The sequence below is a fragment of the Heliangelus exortis genome, chromosome 6 (assembly GCF_036169615.1).
Source record: "Heliangelus exortis chromosome 6, bHelExo1.hap1, whole genome shotgun sequence".
Lineage (NCBI taxonomy): Eukaryota > Metazoa > Chordata > Aves > Apodiformes > Trochilidae > Heliangelus > Heliangelus exortis.
This window is the reverse complement of record NC_092427.1, coordinates 33045350-33066700: the sequence shown is the minus strand read 5'-3', so window position 1 is coordinate 33066700 and position 21351 is coordinate 33045350. Positions and strand designations below refer to the sequence as shown.

General features: G+C 39.0%; 1 protein-coding gene across 1 annotated transcript in view; it reads left to right on the top strand.

The window, feature by feature from the left end:
- The window catches only part of XRCC5 (X-ray repair cross complementing 5), a 52073-nt gene that overhangs the window by 17029 nt on the left and 13693 nt on the right, over positions 1 to 21351 (top strand). The window contains exons 10-16 of the mRNA XM_071747767.1: positions 3897 to 3959; positions 4650 to 4787; positions 6580 to 6670; positions 7915 to 8048; positions 14654 to 14850; positions 18891 to 18984; positions 20387 to 20456. Coding sequence (XP_071603868.1) covers positions 3897 to 3959; positions 4650 to 4787; positions 6580 to 6670; positions 7915 to 8048; positions 14654 to 14850; positions 18891 to 18984; positions 20387 to 20456 — 787 coding nt within the window. The remainder of the gene's footprint in view (positions 1 to 3896; positions 3960 to 4649; positions 4788 to 6579; positions 6671 to 7914; positions 8049 to 14653; positions 14851 to 18890; positions 18985 to 20386; positions 20457 to 21351) is intronic.

Below are 21351 nucleotides of genomic sequence, written 5' to 3'. Positions count from 1 at the left end.
TAAGGTGATTCCTTGCAGAAAATCCAGAACTTAGGCATTGAGTAAGCCCTAGGGAAAAGCATAACAAACCCTTCTTGAAGTAGGGCACATGAGGAGGAAGTACAGAGATGTGACTACCAGTAATTGCTAGAAATGTTAAGTTGCTCCCACTCTTTCTTCTCCTGGGTATTGTACAGGGTGACTGAAACTTCACAGTTCTTGGAGTCTCACTGCCTGAACAAAATAGAACCTATGACAAAGACTGAGGAGTTCTTCCCTGTACCACAAAGGAAAGATGCTAATGAAAGATGCTGGGGACATCCCAGATGATTGGAAGTTGGCGAATGTCACGCCAATCCACAAAAAGGGCCGGAAGGAGGACCCGGGAAACTACAGGCCCGTCAGCCTGACCTCAGTGCCTGGCAGGGTTATGGAGCAGATCATCCTCAGTGCAATCACACAGCACCTGCAGGATGGGCCAGGGATCAGACCCAGCCAGCACGGGTTTAGGAAGGGCAGGTCCTGCCTGACCAACCTGATCTCCTTTTATGATCAGGTGACCCGTCTGATGGATGAGGGGAAGGCGGTGGATGTGGTCTACCTGGACTTCAGCAAAGCCTTTGACACCGTCCCCCACAGCATTCTCCTGAAAAAGCTGTCAGCCCACAGCTTGGACAGGAGCACCCTGTGCTGGGTTAGGAACTGGCTGGAGGGCCGGGCCCAGAGGGTGGTGGTGAACGGGGCTGCATCGAGTTGGCGGCCGGTCACCAGTGGTGTCCCCCAAGGATCAGTGTTGGGCCCAGTTCTTTTTAATATCTTTATCGATGACTTGGACGAAGGGATTGAGTCCATCATCAGCAAGTTCGCAGATGACACCAAGCTGGGGGGAAGTGTAGACCAACTCGAAGGCAGGAGGGCTCTGCAGAGGGACCTGGACAGACTGGAGAGCTGGGCCGATTCCAACGGGATGAGGTTCAACAAGGCCAAGTGCCGGGTCCTGCACTTTGGCCACAACAACCCCATGCAGCGCTACAGGCTGGGGACAGAGTGGCTGGAGAGCAGCCAGGCAGAAAGGGACCTGGGAGTCTGCATTAACAAGAAACTGAACATGAGCCAGCAGTGTGCCCAGGTGGCCAAGAAGGCCAATGGCATCCTGGCCTGTATCAGAAACAGCGTCACCAGCAGGTCCAGGGAGGTGATTCTTCCCCTGTACTCAGCGCTGGTGAGGCCACACCTCGAGTACTGTGTCCAGTTCTGGGCCCCTCAGTTTAAGAAGGATGTAGAGGCCCTGGAACAAGTCCAAAGGAGGGCAACCAGGCTGGTGAAGGGACTCGAGCACAGGCCCTATGGGGAGAGGCTGAGAGAGCTGGGGCTGTTCAGCCTGAAGAAGAGGAGGCTCAGGGGAGACCTCATTGCTGTCTACAACTACCTGAAAGGAGGATGTAGCGAGGTGGGAGCTGGACTCTTTTCACAGATGACCTCCAACAAGACAAGAGGACACAATCTTAAGTTGCGCCAGGGGAGGTTTAGATTAGATATTAGAAAGAATTTCTTCACGGAGAGGGTGATTAGGCTATGGAATGGACTGCCCGGTGAGGTGGTAGATTCTCCGTCCCTGGAGACATTTAAAAAAAGACTGGATGTGGCACTCAGTGCCATGGTCTAGCAACTGCTCCAGTGGGTCAAGGGTTGGACTAGATGATCTCTGAGGTCCCTTCCAACCCGGCTAATTCTATGATTCTATGATTCTATGAAATAGAATCTGTGGGAGCTTGCTCCCAAATGAATGTAACTAAATATATTTTTACAGTATAGGTGTTGCTGGATATGCCCTTAGACTACTGCAGTGCAGTTATTCAGGAACCAGGAAATTACCTTGAGTTATTGAAAGGAGAAGCTAGCCAAAAAAAAAAGAAGCTGTAACCTGGTTGCTCTTTGAGAACATTCAGAACTTAAAGCTGTTTAGTAGCAGGGGAGCTTGTGTACTGGAAGTAATTGATTGAGAAAACATCATGCTTGAGCTTATTTGTCCTAAATAGTCCAGGACTACAAAATGTTAGATAATGCCAAATCCTGTACCAGAGACCAGGTGTAACAAGAAAATTCTGTGTCTGAACCCAGTGTTTCAGTGAGACTTACTCTCTTAATTTGATTCTATAAGGTGTATTTTCACTATGCACAGGGTATTCTTATGCTGGAGGTTTGCCTTCTATTTAACTTGAAATCTGACTTGTATTGAAAACAGAAACTAAGGGCAAAACAGATGAGAAGCATCATGCTCCTGTGAGCTGTTATGTGGATTTTGTTTTTTTTTTGCTATTACTGGCCAGATAGTGTGATAATACTTTCAAATACATAATTATTAATTAATTGTAGGAATTTAATTAGTTGAAGAAATACTTTTGATTCACATAAGTGGGCCTTAAAGAATTACAAAATCGGTTTTATTTTTTCTTTCAGTGCACAAAATATTTATTGCTCTTCATAATTTTTATGATGTGCTTCTTTTGTCTGTGGGCTTTATAACAAATAGGAACTATGTCTTCAATAAATTGTGCTGTGGTTCTGTAACTGGGAGTGTGAGCAGTTATCCCCAGTAGCAGTTGCACAGACCTCAGTGAAAGAAAAGAGGTAGAAGAGTGGAAGAGAATGACTCAGTTGTGGTTGCAGGATTAAAATTACAGTGTACAGATAAGAGCATCAGGAAGTTTTCAGCTGCAACTGGAATTTTCAAGACCCGTGCTTTCCATTTGTTTTGGCTTCTGAATTGTATTGTTTGGAATCATAATACTGACACAATTCAAATGTATGTTTTATATTGAATTGCTTTTAAAAGAAACTTTGGAGAAAAGATAATTTATTATTAACTAGAGAAACTGGAACAGCTCCAAATACATAATTAAAGAGGAATAGAACCACCTCATACTATTTTTCTGAGTTATTCACATCCCTCAGGAAAGAAGATCAGAAGCCGTTAAAACTTTGATTTTTAATTTATAAGCAATGCCATGTAAATCAAGAAATAATACTTGAAAATATTACAAAGGGACCTTTTTTGAGCAAAAATGCTGTGGTGATATGTGTCTAGATATTTATACTTTACTCAACATAAGATTTTCTGAGCTTTTAAAGACAAAACAGCAAAGAATAATTGCAGGTAGAATGCTTTGAGTTGAAGAATTGTGCTTTAATACATTAAAAAATCTGTGCTGGTGCAAGTTGTCATTGACTTCAACATCATGATGGTAATTTGCTAAGCAATGAAACTCTAGGTTAGTTTGGAGACTGTAATTTGAAGGGAAATTCCTTTAACAAAGATAATTTTAACCAGTGTTCATACTAGTGTGCAGTATTTTTGACAGGTTTTCTTGAGTCCTGTTATTACAGTGCTTCTCTGGGTGTACTTCACATCATCTGTAGCTCCAGCTATTCCATTAATTTATTTTTTTTAAACCATGTTCATGAACAGTATTAGCAGAGTGCTGCTTTGCCAGCACAGGTGTATATATATATTCCAGGTTGCTGTTGAAGCAGCTTTATTAATTAAGGATATGACCTTTTTTAGCCTATTTTTTACAAACCTTTGGAAAGAAGATTTTAATAGCATAGATGTGGTGTCATTTTGGTTAACTGCTGTGGTTTTTCCATGCTCCCTTTTGAATTACTGCAGTATTATTCAGCTGCACATACTCAATAAGAAGGTGTGAGATTATCCTACTGAACATGACTGAATATCCATATTGAGTGATAAATGGAGATAAGAAACATACACAGGCTTTTAACTGCTATGCACAGTAATTAAATTTTATGGCTTCTCATTTGAATAATGTGTGAGTTGTTTCATCATTTAATTGGTCTAGTCTCATTAATGACTTCTGGTTCAGATCAGACTAACTCTTGACCATTTGAATCTGTAGATCCAGAGGCATTACTACATGGGCAACCAGGCTCTGAAGGTCTTTGCAGCAAAAGATGATGAGGTAAGGTGCACTAAAGTTTAATGCTGAAGATATTTTACTCTGGAACAGAAAAGAATAGTAGTGGTGCTTGAAATTGTCCCTTCTTTCTGTGTTACTAAGACAAATATTCTTAATGCAGCTTAGAGAAGGCTTGTTCCGTTGCCCATTAGGGTGAAAAGAGGTTGGATTAAACCTCAAATGAATACTGTATCTCATGAACAATGAGAAACTGGTAAATACTATGTTTGTGCAAGCACATGGGTACCCTGGAGTTGGTGCTTAAGTCCATTCTCATGCAAAGCAACAGTGTGCCCTCTCTCTGTGCTATTTTGAGCAAACCTATGAATTATTTTAAATATTAGAGGTAAAAACCTCACTGTAGTGCTTTGATGTGTTCCTTCAGGGGTCTGACTTACCTCTGTTTCTCTCACTCTCTTGTAATACTTCTGACACCTCTTCACAGCTGGTGGAAAAAGTGGAACAGTCGGGATCTAAAGTTTGCTCAGCTTTGAATGGATCTGTTGTCATTATGAGATCTGACCTTTTTGCTGCTTCATTTTTTTGAACTTGAGAAATGCTTGTGTCGAAGTTATAGCTGAAATGGGAATTAGTCTTGACTAAATTAATACTGTTTAATTCACTGTGAAAGATGTATCTGACTAATCAGAACTTGCATGACCCTATAAACATGTTTTGTTTTTTTTTCCCCAGAATGCAGCAGTTGCTTTTTCTGCCCTTGTTCATGCACTGGATGAGTTGAAAGTGGTAGCTATTGTGCGTTATGCTTATGATAGGAGAAGCAACCCACAAATTGGGGTAGCTTTTCCATATATTAAGGATGCATATGAGGTAATTTTTCACTGTTACATTCTGTTAAGAGAGCCTCTCTATTACTGCTTTAGAAACACTAATTAGTAAATGGTAATATTTGAGCCATATGAATTTGCAGTGTTGTGTAATACCAGAAGAAACTAATGTGGGTTTTCAGAGTAATTTTAGGAAATATTACCAAGTCTTAGGACAAGGAGGTAATAAATAGTGTTAAAAAAATCTGTTTTAAGAATGCCGTGTATTTTCATTTGTATCCTCTATATTACAGATTCAAATAATACAGGCTTTTATTTCATAGTAACATAGCAATAATTTAATTTTGTTATTCTGGATTATTATTTTTTTTTCTGTAATAATTTACCACTGTTTTTTTGCTGTGTTACTACCTACCTACCTACCAACCTACCTACCTACCTCTGTGTACAATCCAGAGTTGCACTAGTCTTATTTTCTTAAGCTGCAGATTTATCTCTGGGTTTCTTGGTAGTGCAAAATTTGAAATCAATAGTTGGGGTGGCATTTCAGGGGTGTCCAACTATGCTCTTGTCACTAGGTTTCCAAGTCAATTGGAGCTGAAGGGAGGAGCTCACAGGCTTTAAGTTCCTGTGGAGTATTAGGAAGACAATAGTGTTTTTGTTTACTTGAAAAAGTTATTTTAAAAGACAGGAGAAAAAAATGAAGTCTATTTCTTAGGGAAAAAAAGTCTTGCCGACAGTGAAATCACATTTGAAATACCACTTTTTTAAATTCTGAGAGACCTAGAGGCAACAGTGTGTGAGAATTTTTGAGGCATATGTTTCCACTGATCTTAGTTGGGAGACTATTGAAAGAGCTAAATATGTATAGCATGGCTAAGCAATGATGAAGGTGGGGGTGGATGTAACAATCTGCAGGCTTTTGAAGAGTATAAACATAAAGGATGGAAAGGAATTATTTAGAGTGGTATGAACTGGGGGAAGTATTTGAATACAGGAAAAAGTAGGCAGAGAGTGTTAAAAGAGCAAAAACAACTTTTGACTTGAAACACAGTAACCTGTGATGAAACCTTCTGAAGATCCAATGTATGGAGCATTTGGAGGCTGGCTGGTTTAAATCCTGAGTAAGAAAAAGGGATTGGATGACCTGGGAGATCTTTATTCCACTAGTAGAAAAATGAGTAGTGTGGCCATCACTATATTGAGGGCAACCAGGCTGGTGAAAGGACTCGGGCACAGACCCTATGAGGAGAAGCTGAGGGAGCTGGGGCTGTTCAGGCTGGAGAAGAGGAGGCTCAGGGGAGACCTCATCACTCTCTACAACTCCCTGAAAGGAGGTTGGAGCCAGGGGGGGGTTGGGCTCTTTTCCCAGGCAACTCTCAGCAAGACAAGAGGGCACAAGAGGTCTCAAGTTGTGCCAGGGGAGGTTTAGGTTGGACATTAGAATGAATTTCTTTACAGAGAGGGTGATCAGACATTGGAATGGGCTGCCCAGTGAGGTAGTGGACTCTCTGTCCATGGAGATATTTAAAAAGAGCCTGGATGTGGCACTCAGTGCCATGGTCTAGCAACCGCAGTGATGGGTCAAGGGTTGGACTTGATGATCTCTGAGGTCCCTTCAAACCCAGCCAGTTCTGTGATTCTATGATATTGTAAAATAATGCTATGTTTTATTCTGCTTAAAGCTGTGTTGCTCTATAAAGATTTTATGTGTTTTGATACACACAGATATTAGATCTTTGGGTATTTCTTATGTTTATATTGCGCTGCCAGGGCACTTTTGGATACTTTATATTACTCAAGCTTAGTTGCTTGTCTTCTTTTGTCTTTCTCAGTGTCTCATCTATGTGCAACTACCCTACATGGAAGACTTAAGACAGTACATATTTTCATCTTTGAAAAACAATAAAAAATGCATTCCTACAGGTAAGAAAATCCTTCACTGGGCAACTTGACAAAGTAACCTGTTTGTCTTCCTTTAAGACACTCTTTAAAAGACCTAGAATATCTGGCTTTCCAATGAAAACATAAGCTTTGTCATTATTTTGACAGGAAAAAAGCCAGCCCTTTGGAAATAACTTAGGGTACATCATCATGAAGTGTAAAGCATGTATCAACAGATTAGTTGCAGTCTTGAGGTTTGCAGGCAGTCTTTTAAAATTGTCCTGTTAAATGACTTCTGTCTAAGGCTATGGGGTTCTTAGTCTGACAGGACCTCTGTGATAGACATCTGAGATTTAATCCTCTCTATCCTTTGATCTTTGAACTCACATGTTAGACCAAATGGCCAAACCTTGTGGGAGCTACAATATGTGATTATCTGGCTAGAATTAAAATAAAAACATCATCTCTGTTTGTACAAAGCTGGTCCTGTAACTAGTTGCAATATGACTTGTTAATGTAATGTTCAAAGACTATTTTCTGTGGTGCATTGTTTCTTAAATCATGCATTACAAGTGTTCAAATTCAGATGGAGGATGTCTTTGGAGAGCCATAGGCCATGCAGCCATACAAAGCTTGACTCACTGTTCTGAGAATTTTACACAGCAACGAGTATAAATGGAGGTAGTTTAAAATCCACTCCCATTTCATTAATTTGTTATGAGATTCACTGAATGGGCATCTGGATGTCAGGGTGTATAAAGCATGATGGGTTGTTGCTGAAACTGTTTCAGCTTTCTTGCAGCAGTGTGAGAACAAATCTAAAACCTGCCTTAACTAAAGCAAGGGTTGACTATTGTGAACTGTGTTAATTTGCAATCATAACTTATAAAATGTATATTATGCAACATAGTTTTTCAAACCAACTGTTATCCTTATTTTCTAAGTGGCCTATAAACCTTCCATTGCAAATAAGAACATCTTGAAAAAGCGTAACAATGGAAGCAGAAAGGCAGCAATAATTGAGGTCTTTGGGGGGAAAATTGCTCTTTGTATTTACACTGTAGTCCTTAAATAAAGCAGGGTTTTTATTACTGTGTCCATTATCCATATTCTTTTATTGGTATGCCTATATCTGCAGTGTATTCTGTGACATAGAATCACAGAATGGCTGGGACATGTAATTACTTGCTCAAAATCTCCCATTGTGAAGTGAATCTTCATTTATAAATGGTTTCAAGAAGTGCATTCAGTATTTATTTTTTCTTTGTATGTAATTTTTGCCTTAGAGGATCAGTTATCTGCCATTGACTCTTTGATCGATTCTATGAATTTGGTTTCTGAAGATGATGATGGAGAAAATTTTGAGGACCTGTTTAAGCCCAGCAAAATTCCAAATCCTCATTTTCAGAGGTTATATCAGGTGAGATGAATGACAGGACATTTCAAAAAAACTTCTTTTGTTGAGGCATTCCTCCTCTGTCTCACACTGGAAAGATCTATGTTGTGAAAATGGGAATATAAATTCTTCTGCATTTAAATATGGGTTAGGCAGTTGGCTTGTATGTCCCTGAAAGATTTTATTCTTAAAATTTCCTCTTTCCATGAAACAAGAGGAATTATAAAAATATTCACAGGCACCTAGACTAGACAAGTTAAAACTTTCTTGTATATCTCAAGATTGTATTGCCACAATCATGGTGCAGATGTAGACTCAGTCTTCAGGTTCTGGGCAAAGAGAGAAGTTGACTGAAAATCAGGGATCTCTGGCTCCTCATTCTGTGTCCTGTCAAAACTTGAGAAGAGTAATTTTTCTGTGTTTTGTTGCATCTAGCAGTGGTTTCCTAGACAGGTCAGTCTGAGGTGAACTTGATCACTAGTAAGTGGTTAACATTGTTGACATTTAAAATATTCCATCTGAGTGTCTGTGCCTGATGCATTTTACAGACAGCAGAGCAGTTAACATTTCTTGCAGTTATTGTATGAAGTTGTCTACATTTTTATTTACATTCCTTTCATCGTGAATATTTTTGTTGGAACTGTGAGTGTGAGGGACTTAATTATAGATTGGAATTCAAGTTCAAGAAAAATGACACAGCAAATTCCAAAATAAGGAAAATTGTGATGCACTTTATACAGCTGCAGAACTGTATTGTATACAGAGCCATGGAGATACATTGAGTGTGTGGCTCCATTTGGAAATTCACCAAAAATGGTATTGTAACAACCATGGTCATCATATCGTAACAATTACAATTTTTTTTTTTAGTTTACGAGTAGGAAGAAGATGCTTTTTTAAATTAAGAAAACTTACCAAAAGCTTCCAAAAGCCATGCTGCCTCAGTGTTGTGAAAGCAGCAATGGATATGAGGGTCATATGTATGTTTCAGGAACATATGTAAGCTGGCTTCAAATCCTGCTCTGATTGGCACCTGAAGAACTCTGTGTTCCCTCCAAATTCTGCCAGTCATATAACAAGACAGTCTGTGAATGCAGGGTTTGGTCAGTAGAAGGTTATTGCTGGGCAAGAGCTTAAATGGATTGACCTTTGCACGACTTAGATTTTAAGACAGGTTGTAAAGCTTGGGTATCACAAAAAAGTACAATTTTGCTTGTAAATGAAACACACAGGAAATAGAATTTCCTCTATTTTATTGTAATATTATTTGCATTATTTTGATCCAGTTGGTGTCACCTATCATAGAATCATAGAATTAGCCGGGTTGGAAGGGACCTCAGAGATCATCTAGTCCAACCCTTGACCCACTGGAGCAGTTGCTAGACCATGGCACTGAGTGCCACATCCAGTCTTTTTTTAAATGTCTCCAGGGACGGAGAATCTACCACCTCACCGGGCAGTCCATTCCATAGCCTAATCACCCTCTCCGTGAAGAAATTCTTTCTAATATCTAATCTAAACCTCCCCTGGCGCAACTTAAGATTGTGTCCTCTTGTCTTGTTGGAGGTCATCTGTGAAAAGAGTCCAGCTCCCACCTCGCTACATCCTCCTTTCAGGTAGTTGTAGACAGCAATGAGGTCTCCCCTGAGCCTCCTCTTCTTCAGGCTGAACAGCCCCAGCTCTCTCAGCCTCTCCCCATAGGGCCTGTGCTCGAGTCCCTTCACCAGCCTGGTTGCCCTCCTTTGGACTTGTTCCAGGGCCTCTACATCCTTCTTAAACTGAGGGGCCCAGAACTGGACACAGTACTCGAGGTGTGGCCTCACCAGCGCTGAGTACAGGGGAAGAATCACCTCCCTGGACCTGCTGGTGACGCTGTTTCTGATACAGGCCAGGATGCCATTGGCCTTCTTGGCCACCTGGGCACACTGCTGGCTCATGTTCAGTTTCTTGTTAATGCAGACTCCCAGGTCCCTTTCTGCCTGGCTGCTCTCCAGCCACTCTGTCCCCAGCCTGTAGCGCTGCATGGGGTTGTTGTGGCCAAAGTGCAGGACCCGGCACTTGGCCTTGTTGAACCTCATCCCGTTGGAATCGGCCCAGCTCTCCAGCCTGTCCAGGTCCCTCTGCAGAGCCCTCCTGCCTTCGAGTTGGTCTACACTTCCCCCCAGCTTGGTGTCATCTGCGAACTTGCTGATGATGGACTCAATCCCTTCGTCCAAGTCATCGATAAAGATATTAAAAAGAACTGGGCCCAACACTGATCCTTGGGGGACACCACTGGTGACCGGCCGCCAACTCGATGCAGCCCCGTTCACCACCACCCTCTGGGCCCGGCCCTCCAGCCAGTTCCTAACCCATATGCAACAGGTGTTTCCTTAGGTGTGCCATTTGTCTTCTGAAGCAGTGTGGTGGTGTTGTCCCAGCAGTTGGGTCAAGGGCTGCTAAAAGAAAGTAACTGCTTAACTCACCAGTCACTTTAGGGGATAATAGAATTTTGTAAGGGTGAATGCTACTGCTGCTATTTATTGACTGCTTAAATGTACTAGGTAGGATACAGTTTGTGTTTGCAGAACTTGCTGTTTATACACCCCTAATTACTCGTCCTTTTAGTGCTTTCACACAACCTGTACACAGCCCTATTTTTTTGTCTGGGTTGTGAAACTGGTATTAATCAGTATGAGTTGCAGACAGATTGTTCTTGCCTTTGCTGCAGTCATGCTCTAAATTCTTAGTATTTATCCCTTAGACCAAGTGCCACTGCTGGTTCCTTAAGAACTGTGAAGAAAACTATGAATAATATTTTGAATGTAGACAATAAATTGATTGGGCTGAACAGGAACTAAAGGTGATTCAGAAAAATAACAGAAGACAGGATGAACTCCCCCTTCAATTTCTTGCTCTGTTACCTCATGAAGATATTTGGAATGATAAGTGACAAGAGCCAGAATTTAAACAGAAACATAAAGCTAAATTGTGTCACTGGAAGTAGTGGTAAGCATTGGAAAATGACAGAGTGGAAAGGAATTGCTAGTGCTTGCTGGAGTGGAAGATGAGTAATATCCTATATCCAGAGTTTCAAATTTTATTCCTTCCTTCCTACAAAAAGCCCAAGTGAGCTTCTGTAGCTTTTGTGGTGGCAGACTTTCAATGTCATTGTTTAAGTTGTTCTTCTTAAATACAGGTATTTCAAACAAATAAGATAATTGGGGAATGCAGGGTATTTTTATTTGATAGCCAAATAAACAAATTGCTCAGCAATTATTGCTTTGTACTGGAAGTTTTGTGGGGATAATGGCCTGTAATGGCTCTTGTTAGACCACATGTAAGTGACCATAGAGGACTGAGCTCATTCGTAAGTTGTTGAACTGTACAGTGGTGTTTTGGTTTATTTTTTTCAAAAAGCAGTATAGCCAGGGGGCAGAAGGTAGCTCACAGAGGTTCCTAAGGGCTTTCAACAGGTAATTTTAGCTTTGGTTTAATTTAGAGTCTGTTGGAAGGTAATTTTGAAATCATCAGAAACTAGATATCAGCTGAATCAGTTTAAGATTCAGTTCATAGAGGCTTAAACACCCTAAAGTTAGCTAACTAGTCCAAGTCTATTCCATAATCCATGGAAAAAAGAACCTAGAAAAATAATTGATCATTTTTGTTTTGGAGATCGTAAATACATGATAGTTGGACCGTGCAGAGTGAGAAGGTGACTGGTATAGACTAGATGATTATCTTTTAGATACCTGAATCTCTCTCCAGTGTTCTAAGTCTTTAAATACTATCCAGTTCCTGTAGGGTTTATAGATTTGCTAAATTATGTTCTTACAGAAGTGTTGTCACGGTTTAATGCTGGGCTGGCAATTAAACAACTGATGGATGCTCTCCATTAATCCCCCTCCCTGACAGAGGAAAGGGACGGAACAAGGGAGAGGAACTTAGGGGTTGGAAACTAAAGTGTACAGCTTTAATGAAACAGTACTGTTGAAAAAACAATTAAGTATGTACAAATATACACAGAAATGATATCATGTTTCTCTCCCCTTTCCCCCAGTAATGCTCACTTTACCAGAAAGGCTGCAGGGCAGGCCCTGAAAAAGTCCCGGGCTGGATGCAGGAGTGTGGAGGCAGGCAGGAGGTGGAGGCAGGAACACAAAGTTTCAGGATGGCACAGATAAGGACTACAGGCAGATGAACAGACAGCAACCTCCCAGGATGTTGGCTATAGATGAAGAAGCAGAAGGAAGAGGTTGACCATTGTGATCCCTCAAATTTATACTGAGTATGATGTGTATGGGATGGAATATTCCATTTGGTCAATTTTGGTCACTTGTCCTGTCTTCTCCTCCCTAAAAGAGGGATGCAGGTGTGACCCCTTTACTCCTTTCTCTTCCCAGAACATAAGATGCTTGTCAGACCTGAGCAATGCACACCATTCTCTAGCCATAACTATAAACACCAAGCATTAGCAGGCCTAGAAGCAGACACTGACTGCTTTTAATTTCATGATTGCAGCTACTTAGAAGAGACTTAGCTGAAAGCAAAATTACAAGACAAAACAATTAATTCTATCCTGGCCCAAACCAGAACAAGTGTGTTCCTAGGTGCTGTGGGAGGGCAGGACATTCTCTTGCAGTAAATTCCTGTTGTGCATTTATGTCATTGCTTAGCATGGAATTATGTGAAAAGCCCCCTTCATTACATCCATTGACCAGTAACTTAGTGTGACCCCAGTTGCTGAAAGCTGGCTACATCTCTTGGTTGGAAATGTAAGGAAATTAGGGAGAGCAAGGAGGAGCTAATATATTGCTGAAAATATGCATGAATAGAATGGAGAGTCTGGAAACTAGTGGCACTGTAGGTTGTCTTCTAGCTGGTGAATGTAGGAGTGGTTCTTGCTGGACACAGGAGGAAGAGGAAGCAAGGTTAAAAGGGACTGTGTTTAGGATTAGAAACTTCAGATCAAGTCTGTTAAAAGTCATCTCCATTTGGCACCTTAGTTTTGATGGTACCTGCCATATCATGTTTCAGAGAATGTAGTCTACTCTAAAAACAAGAACAAGTGGAGGCTGGGGCTACTCAGTCTGCTCAACTCTTGTAGCTGCACACAGAGATTTTTAGATGGAAAGCCTGAAAAACACATTCACAACAGGGGATTTAAGATTTTTGCTTTGCGAGTTTAATTCAGTCCCCTAATGTTGTTTTAATATTGTATTTTGTATCACATGAGCCATTACTGCAGCTGCCAGAAACATTTTTACTCTCTTTTGAAGTAATTATGTCTTAAATCATTGGAAGTGTTTCCAAATCAGTAGCCTTGTGTTACTGCCTCCTTTTGAAAGTATGCTCTAATATGGATTAGAATCTTAATGGCAGCATGAAAGCACATCAGTATTGATGTGTAGCATATGGTCTGGATTTTCCTTATTGGCAGCTCTTCATCATGAATAGAGGGTTTTTTTGGTTTGCTTTGGTTTTGTTTTTTAAAGCAATGTAATGTTTGACAGCTAACAAGGGAGCAAATCTCTGCTTTATTCCTAGTTTACCAAGTAGTTACCTTCACACTTGTGCCTAATTCACCCAGTATGATGGGCTTGGAGAAGTTGTTCTCCATGTACATCCCATGTTTTTATGTGTGTGCATGCACCAGTGCCTGGCTGTATATATGCACATAAATTTCTGCTGCTATCCCACACTTCACAACATTTAAGTGATACCTACTATATCTTTAAAATTCTCAATAGAATTCCTGATAGTCTCACTCATTAACCTCATCTCTGTCCCTTTGCCTGTTTCTCTGGCTTTGTGTGGTCTTTACACTTTGTTGGAAAAGCCTTCTCCTCTGTACCTTCTAGCATCTGTTCCAACTGTTGAAAGTATGTTGGTCAGGTCCTTTCATTCCCTCACTCTTTCCAAAGCTAATTTGCAAACATACCAATGTTCTGTGCCTCACCTGAGTACATTCAACTTCTCTCTTTCTATTTGCTCTTGAACTGGTAAAAATTTCTCTTGTATGCCTACTGAGTTTATTGACCAGGAAAAACTACTTTCTTTGATGGGCAATAAACCATGACAGTAACATGGTTGAGATATAGACCTTTGTGCCTAATTATGAAATGTGTAGAAATCTTTCATGTAACTGTTGTATAATAGAACTGCATTTTCAAGGTAAAGTGAAATTAAAAAGCTGAATGGGTGCAAATGACCGTCTACACTTGCAGCCCAGAAAGCTAATTGGATCCTGGCTGCATTAAAGAGAAATGTGGGCAGCAGGTTGTGATTCTCCCCCTCTACTCTGCTCTTGTGAGACCCCACCTGGATTACTGTGTCCAGTTCTGGAGCCCCTGCTACAGGAAATTCTATGACCGTTTCATTCCTGGAATTTTCCTGATCATTTTTGTAGAACTCATTCCAGTGAGTGTAGGAACATTCCTCTGCATCAGTATTCTTGTTAAATATCATTATTAATCTCCTTAGGCAGCTTATCATATGACTCTGGATCCACTTGTGGGCTGGAATCTTTGTCAGCCTATGAAAGTAGCATGGCAGATATTTTACATATTCCATATGCAGTCACACATACAGGCATTATAATAAAAGCACATGAACTAAAAGGTTTTCTTCACTCATATTGTTTCTTGCAGTGCTTGCAGCATAAGGCTTTTCACCCCAATGAGCCATTGCCACCAATTGAACAGCACCTTTTAGAGATGATGGAGATTCCCCGTGTGGTAAAAGAAAGGTGTCATGCTCCTCTTGAAAAAGTAAAAGCACTTTTCCCCTTAAAAGAAGTTAGCAAGAAAAAAGAAGAGAAGACTGCTCAAGACATCTTCAAAGACAAGTAAGTTGGAGATGTATTATGGGTTTTTTAAAAACCTTTCTTTACACTTCAAATTGCTTTTACTGGATGAAGCAGGCTGAGTCTTTTGAATATAAGACCAATGAGTTATATATTGAAATAATTGAGTTACATATTGAAAAAAATACTGATAGGTGGAAAATACTGTGGTGTCACAGAAGGACTGGCGTATTTTGTGAATAGTGTGGTCTTACTGTTTTGGGCAAGACACACCAGGAACTAGTCTGTAGCTTCCTTATGTCTGTATTTTTTATCACAGAATCCATCAGGTTGGAAGGGTCTTCAGAAGGTTGCTTGTTCAGTCTGGTCTTGAAAACATCCCAGGGCTGGAAACGGCACATCCTCTCTGGGCAACCTGTTGCATTCCTTTCTGTCTCCTTGTCAAGCAGTTTTTAATATGGCAGTTATGCAATAGGTCAAATAAGAATAACAGAGGTTCTAATTTAGTTTAGAGTAAATGCTGCAGAGTTTTAAATGAGCTTCTCAGCTTGTTTGATTTAGGTTGTTTTGTAGCTTTTGTTTTGAATTCCAAGCCAAAAGAAAAGGAGCTTCATTATTACCTACTGTGCAGTAAATGTGGATGTCATGATAAATCAAACTGTTAATGGACTCTTCTCTGAACATCTAGTGTCTGAACAGTTTTAAAGATATTTTTGCTGTTACATATACTGTGTTCACTTCTATTTGTGCCACAAATGTGAAGTATAAATGGTTAATTGCTACTGCACCAGTACCATCACCCCAACCACAAGTCAGTTTGCTTAAACAAAATCTGCTTCTTAGAACTTAATTTCTTGAATGTCTATAATATAACTAGTGGGTCCCCTGAGATGCTGGAGAGTTTTCAGTTAGCTCCTTTTCCTTTTCTTCTGTTTGGGTTTTTTGTTTTTTGTTTTTTGTTTTTTTTTTGGCTCAGTTCTTTCAGTGCTAGGAACATCTTTGAGCCAATTTGAGGCCTTGCTTAGCTAAATTCTTGAATATCCTTTGTCTTGACTTGTTTATAGCCTCCTCAGTGTGTTGTCTTTGGGAAGACATGACATAGGACTTCTCATGTTACTGCTCTGAAATAATGACCACATTTTTGTATACAGACTGGGAACCACCTTGCTTTTTATTCTGCTTATTGCCTTGTGTGCCTCTCTTACCTGTGTGTGTCTGAGAATAGATATTAAGTTCTCTTGTCCTTGGCTCTGTGTTCCAGTTTCTCTGTGTGTTTGTATATATGTACATACATATATGTGTATTTTAAAAAGAGCTAGGACCAGTTAAAAAAAAAAAGCAAAGCAAAGCTTGGTTCCAAACAAGCTGGAGATAGAACCCAGTGACATCAATTTGACAAGCAAGAAAGAAAGCTGTTTCCTCTAAAGACTGGTTACCTTTTAGAGGAGTGATGAAAGTAGCTATAAAAATACTTGAAATACAAATTAGTGCAAGGATTACAATGATTTAAAAAATGTGTAAGGTAGGCAAAAGGGTACAGACTCAAGTATGCAATGAAGAATGAATGGTAATAGGATGAAAAGTAGAAAAAAACATTGCTGTAGTAATGAATGGGAGCAGTAGTATTGTCAGTACTAAAACAGAAGTGTTAATTTTGGCTTTCTGTATTTGGTGAAGAGCTAAATCTTGTAATTAAATCACTTGGTAAAAGTACATCACTGTGCAACAATTACAAAAGAAAATGTTAATCACCAGATAACATTAAATTTATTAAAACTGTAAGATCCAGATAATTTGCACTAAATTGTTTTGGAAGAGTTGGCTAGAAGCTCTCTTGAACATTATTTTTGAATCCTAAAACAAATTTGTTTCTCCTATCATTATATTGACCTGATTCATCTCTTCTTAATTTTTAAGGTCTAATTGGATTAAAGACGCATAAATTACAAAGGAAGCAAAAATACATTAATAAAGATTTTAATATTCAGCATTAGTTTGTTTCACTTTTGCTAAGTTATGTGTGGTTTGAAAAATCCAGTAGAACAGAAAGCATTTTACTTTTTTCTTCCTTCTTACATTGGCTTTGTAAAGGCTGATACCATATCCAGCTTTGCAATATGTGAGGGGCTTCTATATAAATGTAGAAGTGGGTGTTTTAAATTAGTCTTGTATTTAATTTTTTTATCTCGAATGGTAGTTGCACGTTTTACAGTTTAAAAATACTGCTAATCAATGCATTACCAGGAACAGATTCTAAATGTCATATCCTTGGCTGGTATAAATTGGTATGGATTCATTAGTTTCTGCTGTACTGCACTGATTAATGACAGCTATATATTTGGTCCTAGGCAGTTAAATGCAGCATCATAATTTATGTTCTTCTCCTTCCTCCAATCTCAAAGCATTTTGGATTTGTAAAAATAATGCAGGAAGAAAAAGATTTCAAGACATTGCAGTTGAGCAGAAAAGTCCTGTGGAGAAAAAGATTCTAAAAGAGAATTTTCATTGTTCTTTGCACCTTTGATTAAACAACATTAACCAGAATTCTTCTGTATTGAAGTTCTAAACTTACTGGCATTAGACAAGTTTCAGTTTCTTCATCTTGCAGACAGGAGTATCAGCTGTCCAGAGCAATCAAGCAGCTTGTTCAAGGTCAGCCCTAAAGTCAGCAGAGTTGAGAGTGACACAAGGTGTCCTATCCTTGTCCTGAGATTTAACCAAAGTAATAATTTTTCCTAGAGTGACAAATAAGGTTATATAGAGGGACAGGAGTTGCTGAGTAGAAGGGGTTTCATTTCAGTAGTGACAAAATTAAATAAAGGACAGAGAAGACTACTGAAACAAAGTGGGTTAGACACTGCTTGTAAATTAGGGGAGGAGTGATGAGTGTGCTGTAGAAAGTAAGAAGGAAGACTGTAGAAGTTCTAATGGTTTGTTGCCTCTGTAACATACAATACAATTTTTAAAGTCAGTTTTAATCTTCTGGAATGTAAAATGGTGCCTCGTTCAAGATCTCTGTCTTTGGCCCTACATTGTCATGCAGTTCCTTACTTCACTGCAACCTTAGAATTTTTAAGAAAAAATTCTTACTTTGTTTTGGGATTCCTTGAGTACAAGTACTGTCTTTTAGATTACTATGCAGCTTTCTGTCGTTCTTAAACTGAAATAGATTCTTCTATGTCAGTAACCTGTCACATTAAATGACACGGAACACATTGTCTGGTTTTCTTTCCCGTTTGTGATTAGCTGGATTTTCTTCTGTTTCCAAGATATGCTCTAAAGTTTGGCACATTGGATGTTACAATTAAGTTCCTGGTTTGAATGAACACCTTGATGAACGTTACCTGTGAGGGCAAAACTAGAAAGTAACCTGAAATCACAATTAACTTCTTAAAAAGAACTGATACTCTTTTGAAGGCCTTTTGAGATGTACCTTAAAATGTCCTAAGAGAGTTCTTAACTACTTAACTTGGATTTGGCTAGCAAATTTTGACTGCTCTAAGTGGAAGATTATAAAGCTGTTGTGTGCTGATGTAGAATGTGTCATTGGACTCAAAAGCAACTGTGTAAACAGTTTTGTATCTATAACAAGACAAGAACCAGCAAGTAATTCTGAAGAGTAAGTAAATTTCTTAAAATGTTCAATTGCTTTGCCATTGCATGTTAAGAAGATCTGGTGAGAATACCAAATGTCATGTAATATACCGTAAATTCTCAAGGTAGACTCAATATACAGGTTCTGCATAAATAAACTGGATAATAAATAAATTTGACTGGTGTGACTGGAGTTGTTCTGTATTTACAAAGGTGGAGAAGATTCCTGTGAGTCAATTCACTCCTGAAATAAGCATGAATAATCTTGCATGTTCAACGTGCAAGCCTTTGCCTTATGCTGAGTTTGATGTATGTTTCTACTGAATGCTTTGTGTAGCCTGTGAGGCATCTTTTAGTGTTAATTTGGGAACAATTGTCTAATGAAATTTTTTCCAGTGTTCAATATATATTTCAATAATTTACTGTCTCTCTTCTTAGTAGGCAGGACACTTTAATAGTTAATATTAATTTTTTGTCCTTAATTGCAGCAGTGAAGATGGACCAAACCCTAAGAAACCAAAAATTGAAGATGAGGAGGGTAGTTTCAGCATCATGAAACTTGCTGAAGGCAATGTCACCTCTGTAAGCATATTTCACAAGTCTGGTTATTAAAGGGGAAGATTAATTTATCTAAGTGTATTATAGTGAAAATATGGAATTCCTGATAAAAGGACAGTTTCTAGCTAAAATATGACTGAAATATTGTCTGCTTGTAGATTCGAGACTCTGCTAGAGATTTTAATGACAACTTTCTCTTCCCTTAGCATATGCTAGCACAAGTTTCCATCAGCCATGGTGGAAAGGTCAAGCCTGAGGATCTGAAGAAAACAGAATCTCTTATTTGTGGTTCAGTGGTTGAATTTTGTTCTTGCTCTCTTTTATATCTCTGCAACATAGAAGTTGCAGATCAACTTATTAATCATATTTAATGAAAATTTTAATCTGATTTTAAAGACTTTTTTCAGCATTTCTTGGCGTCCCAAATCACAAATTTTGCTTCATTTTGCTTCATTACTGCCTTAATTCCAGATAGTGTGTACATGGATAGATGAAGCCTGTATCATAACTGTACACCTTCCATTATTTGATTGTTCATATTACAGGACAAAAAATTGATTTCATTTTAATTGAGATAATTCCTCTTATTTTCAAACTGTCCTTTATGGTTAGTTTTTAAAATTGAGATTTTAAAAATGTTTAAATACTTTGTACTCCTTCTGTACAGTTCTGATGTGGCATTGCCAGATGTAAAAGAAACATTGAAGAGACCAAGTAAGCTTATAGAATGATCAAAGAATTATTTTGACAGCAAACATAAAGTCTTCAGATAAACTTAGGAGAATTTTGATTCATGAAAGGACATATTAAGCAATTTATTTTTTTTTTCTAAAGTTATTGCACCTGCTTTTCAGATATTTGTTTAAATTTGACCTGGTTCTCAGTTCCTTTATAAAGTTTCTGCACTTGTACACCCATTTGGAGCTTCAGCTTTAAGATATTGGAGCGGGCCAGGAATCATAGGTGAATCAACTGCAAGCTTTTATTTTTGAGCTTTTATTTTTGAGCTTCCTATTGGAGAGGCATCCAATGATTCTGTTCCCACATGCCTGGGAACTCCCATTCCTCATTAAGTGTCTGTCAAGATCAACGAGAGTTCTGTGCTACAGAAAGTCTCAAAACTGAACTAGTGGATAAGCTGAATTACTGAGCCTCTGACCTGGAAACCCCAGAGAATGTGGGTGTCATATAAGAGTGCAGCATAGCAAATGTACCTTCATTTTGCTCATGTCTTAACTAACCTCTGCTAGGAGTACTGTCTGGTACCACACACTGTCAGACTTTGATTTTAGGACTCTGCGTGCAGAGCGTTTATGAGCTCCTGTTTCCCGATTAAAATAAACAGAATCTTAATGATTCTTGTTGTCTTGAAAGAATAAAGGATGGATGTTGACAGATGATTGTATAATTTTTGGATTGCTTGTAGGTTGGCAGTGTTAACCCAGCAGAAGATTTCCGAATTCTGGTGAGGCAGAAAAATGCTGACTTCAAAGATGGTAAATGACTTTTATCTCTCTTAATTATATTTAGCATCTGTATTTATATATAGTTATATATATTTATATATATATATCTATACTTAGCATTTTTATATATAGCATTATATTAGTAGCATCTTCAGAGTTTGGTAAATGCAATGGACTTGTCTAAGCATAGGTTTCTGGTGGTATGTGAGATTCTCTGGAGTTTACTGCTTAGCTTCTAGGGCCACTCAGTAAAGAAATATGTCATTCTTAATTCCCATGTCAATATTCCTCATTTGAAAGTCTCAGAAATCTTTGGTTTTTTGTGTAAGATGGCACTAGGCAGCTACCTTGAGGCATCTCCAGGTCTTTCTAACAGAGGATCCCTTGGACTGCCTCATTCAAACTGGGTACCTGCTTCTCATCTGACTTCATGGGATCTTTCTGACTTGAACTGAAGGGCTGTTAGCTGTGTGTGGTGTGAGAAACCTGTCTTCTTCTGTCTACTTAATGTGTTCTATGAAGAAATGAGAATCCAATGCCTGGGATTTAAATCTTTGCATGTAAAAGATCATTTCTTACTGCATGTTGTGTGTACAAGAAAACACAAGTGAATTTAGGGTTGTATGCAGGTAAGTAAGTTGTATGCAACACTTAAAGCTGAAAGCAGGATCTGTGTGCCTTGAATCTCTTCTCAGTGTACATCAAGATAGGGTTTTGATGCAGAGGTGAAGAAGAATACAGAGCACATGCCAACCACTGTCTTGCCCTAAATCTGCAAATTCAAAGGAGTTATCATTTGTTTGTATGTAATTGCCCTGCTGGAGCTGCTATATCAGGTATCCTAAAAAGAATGCACAATATGAATGTGGTACTTTTTTACTTTAAAGAATGATCTTAAGGTTGTGGCAAGATGAGGTTTATCTAC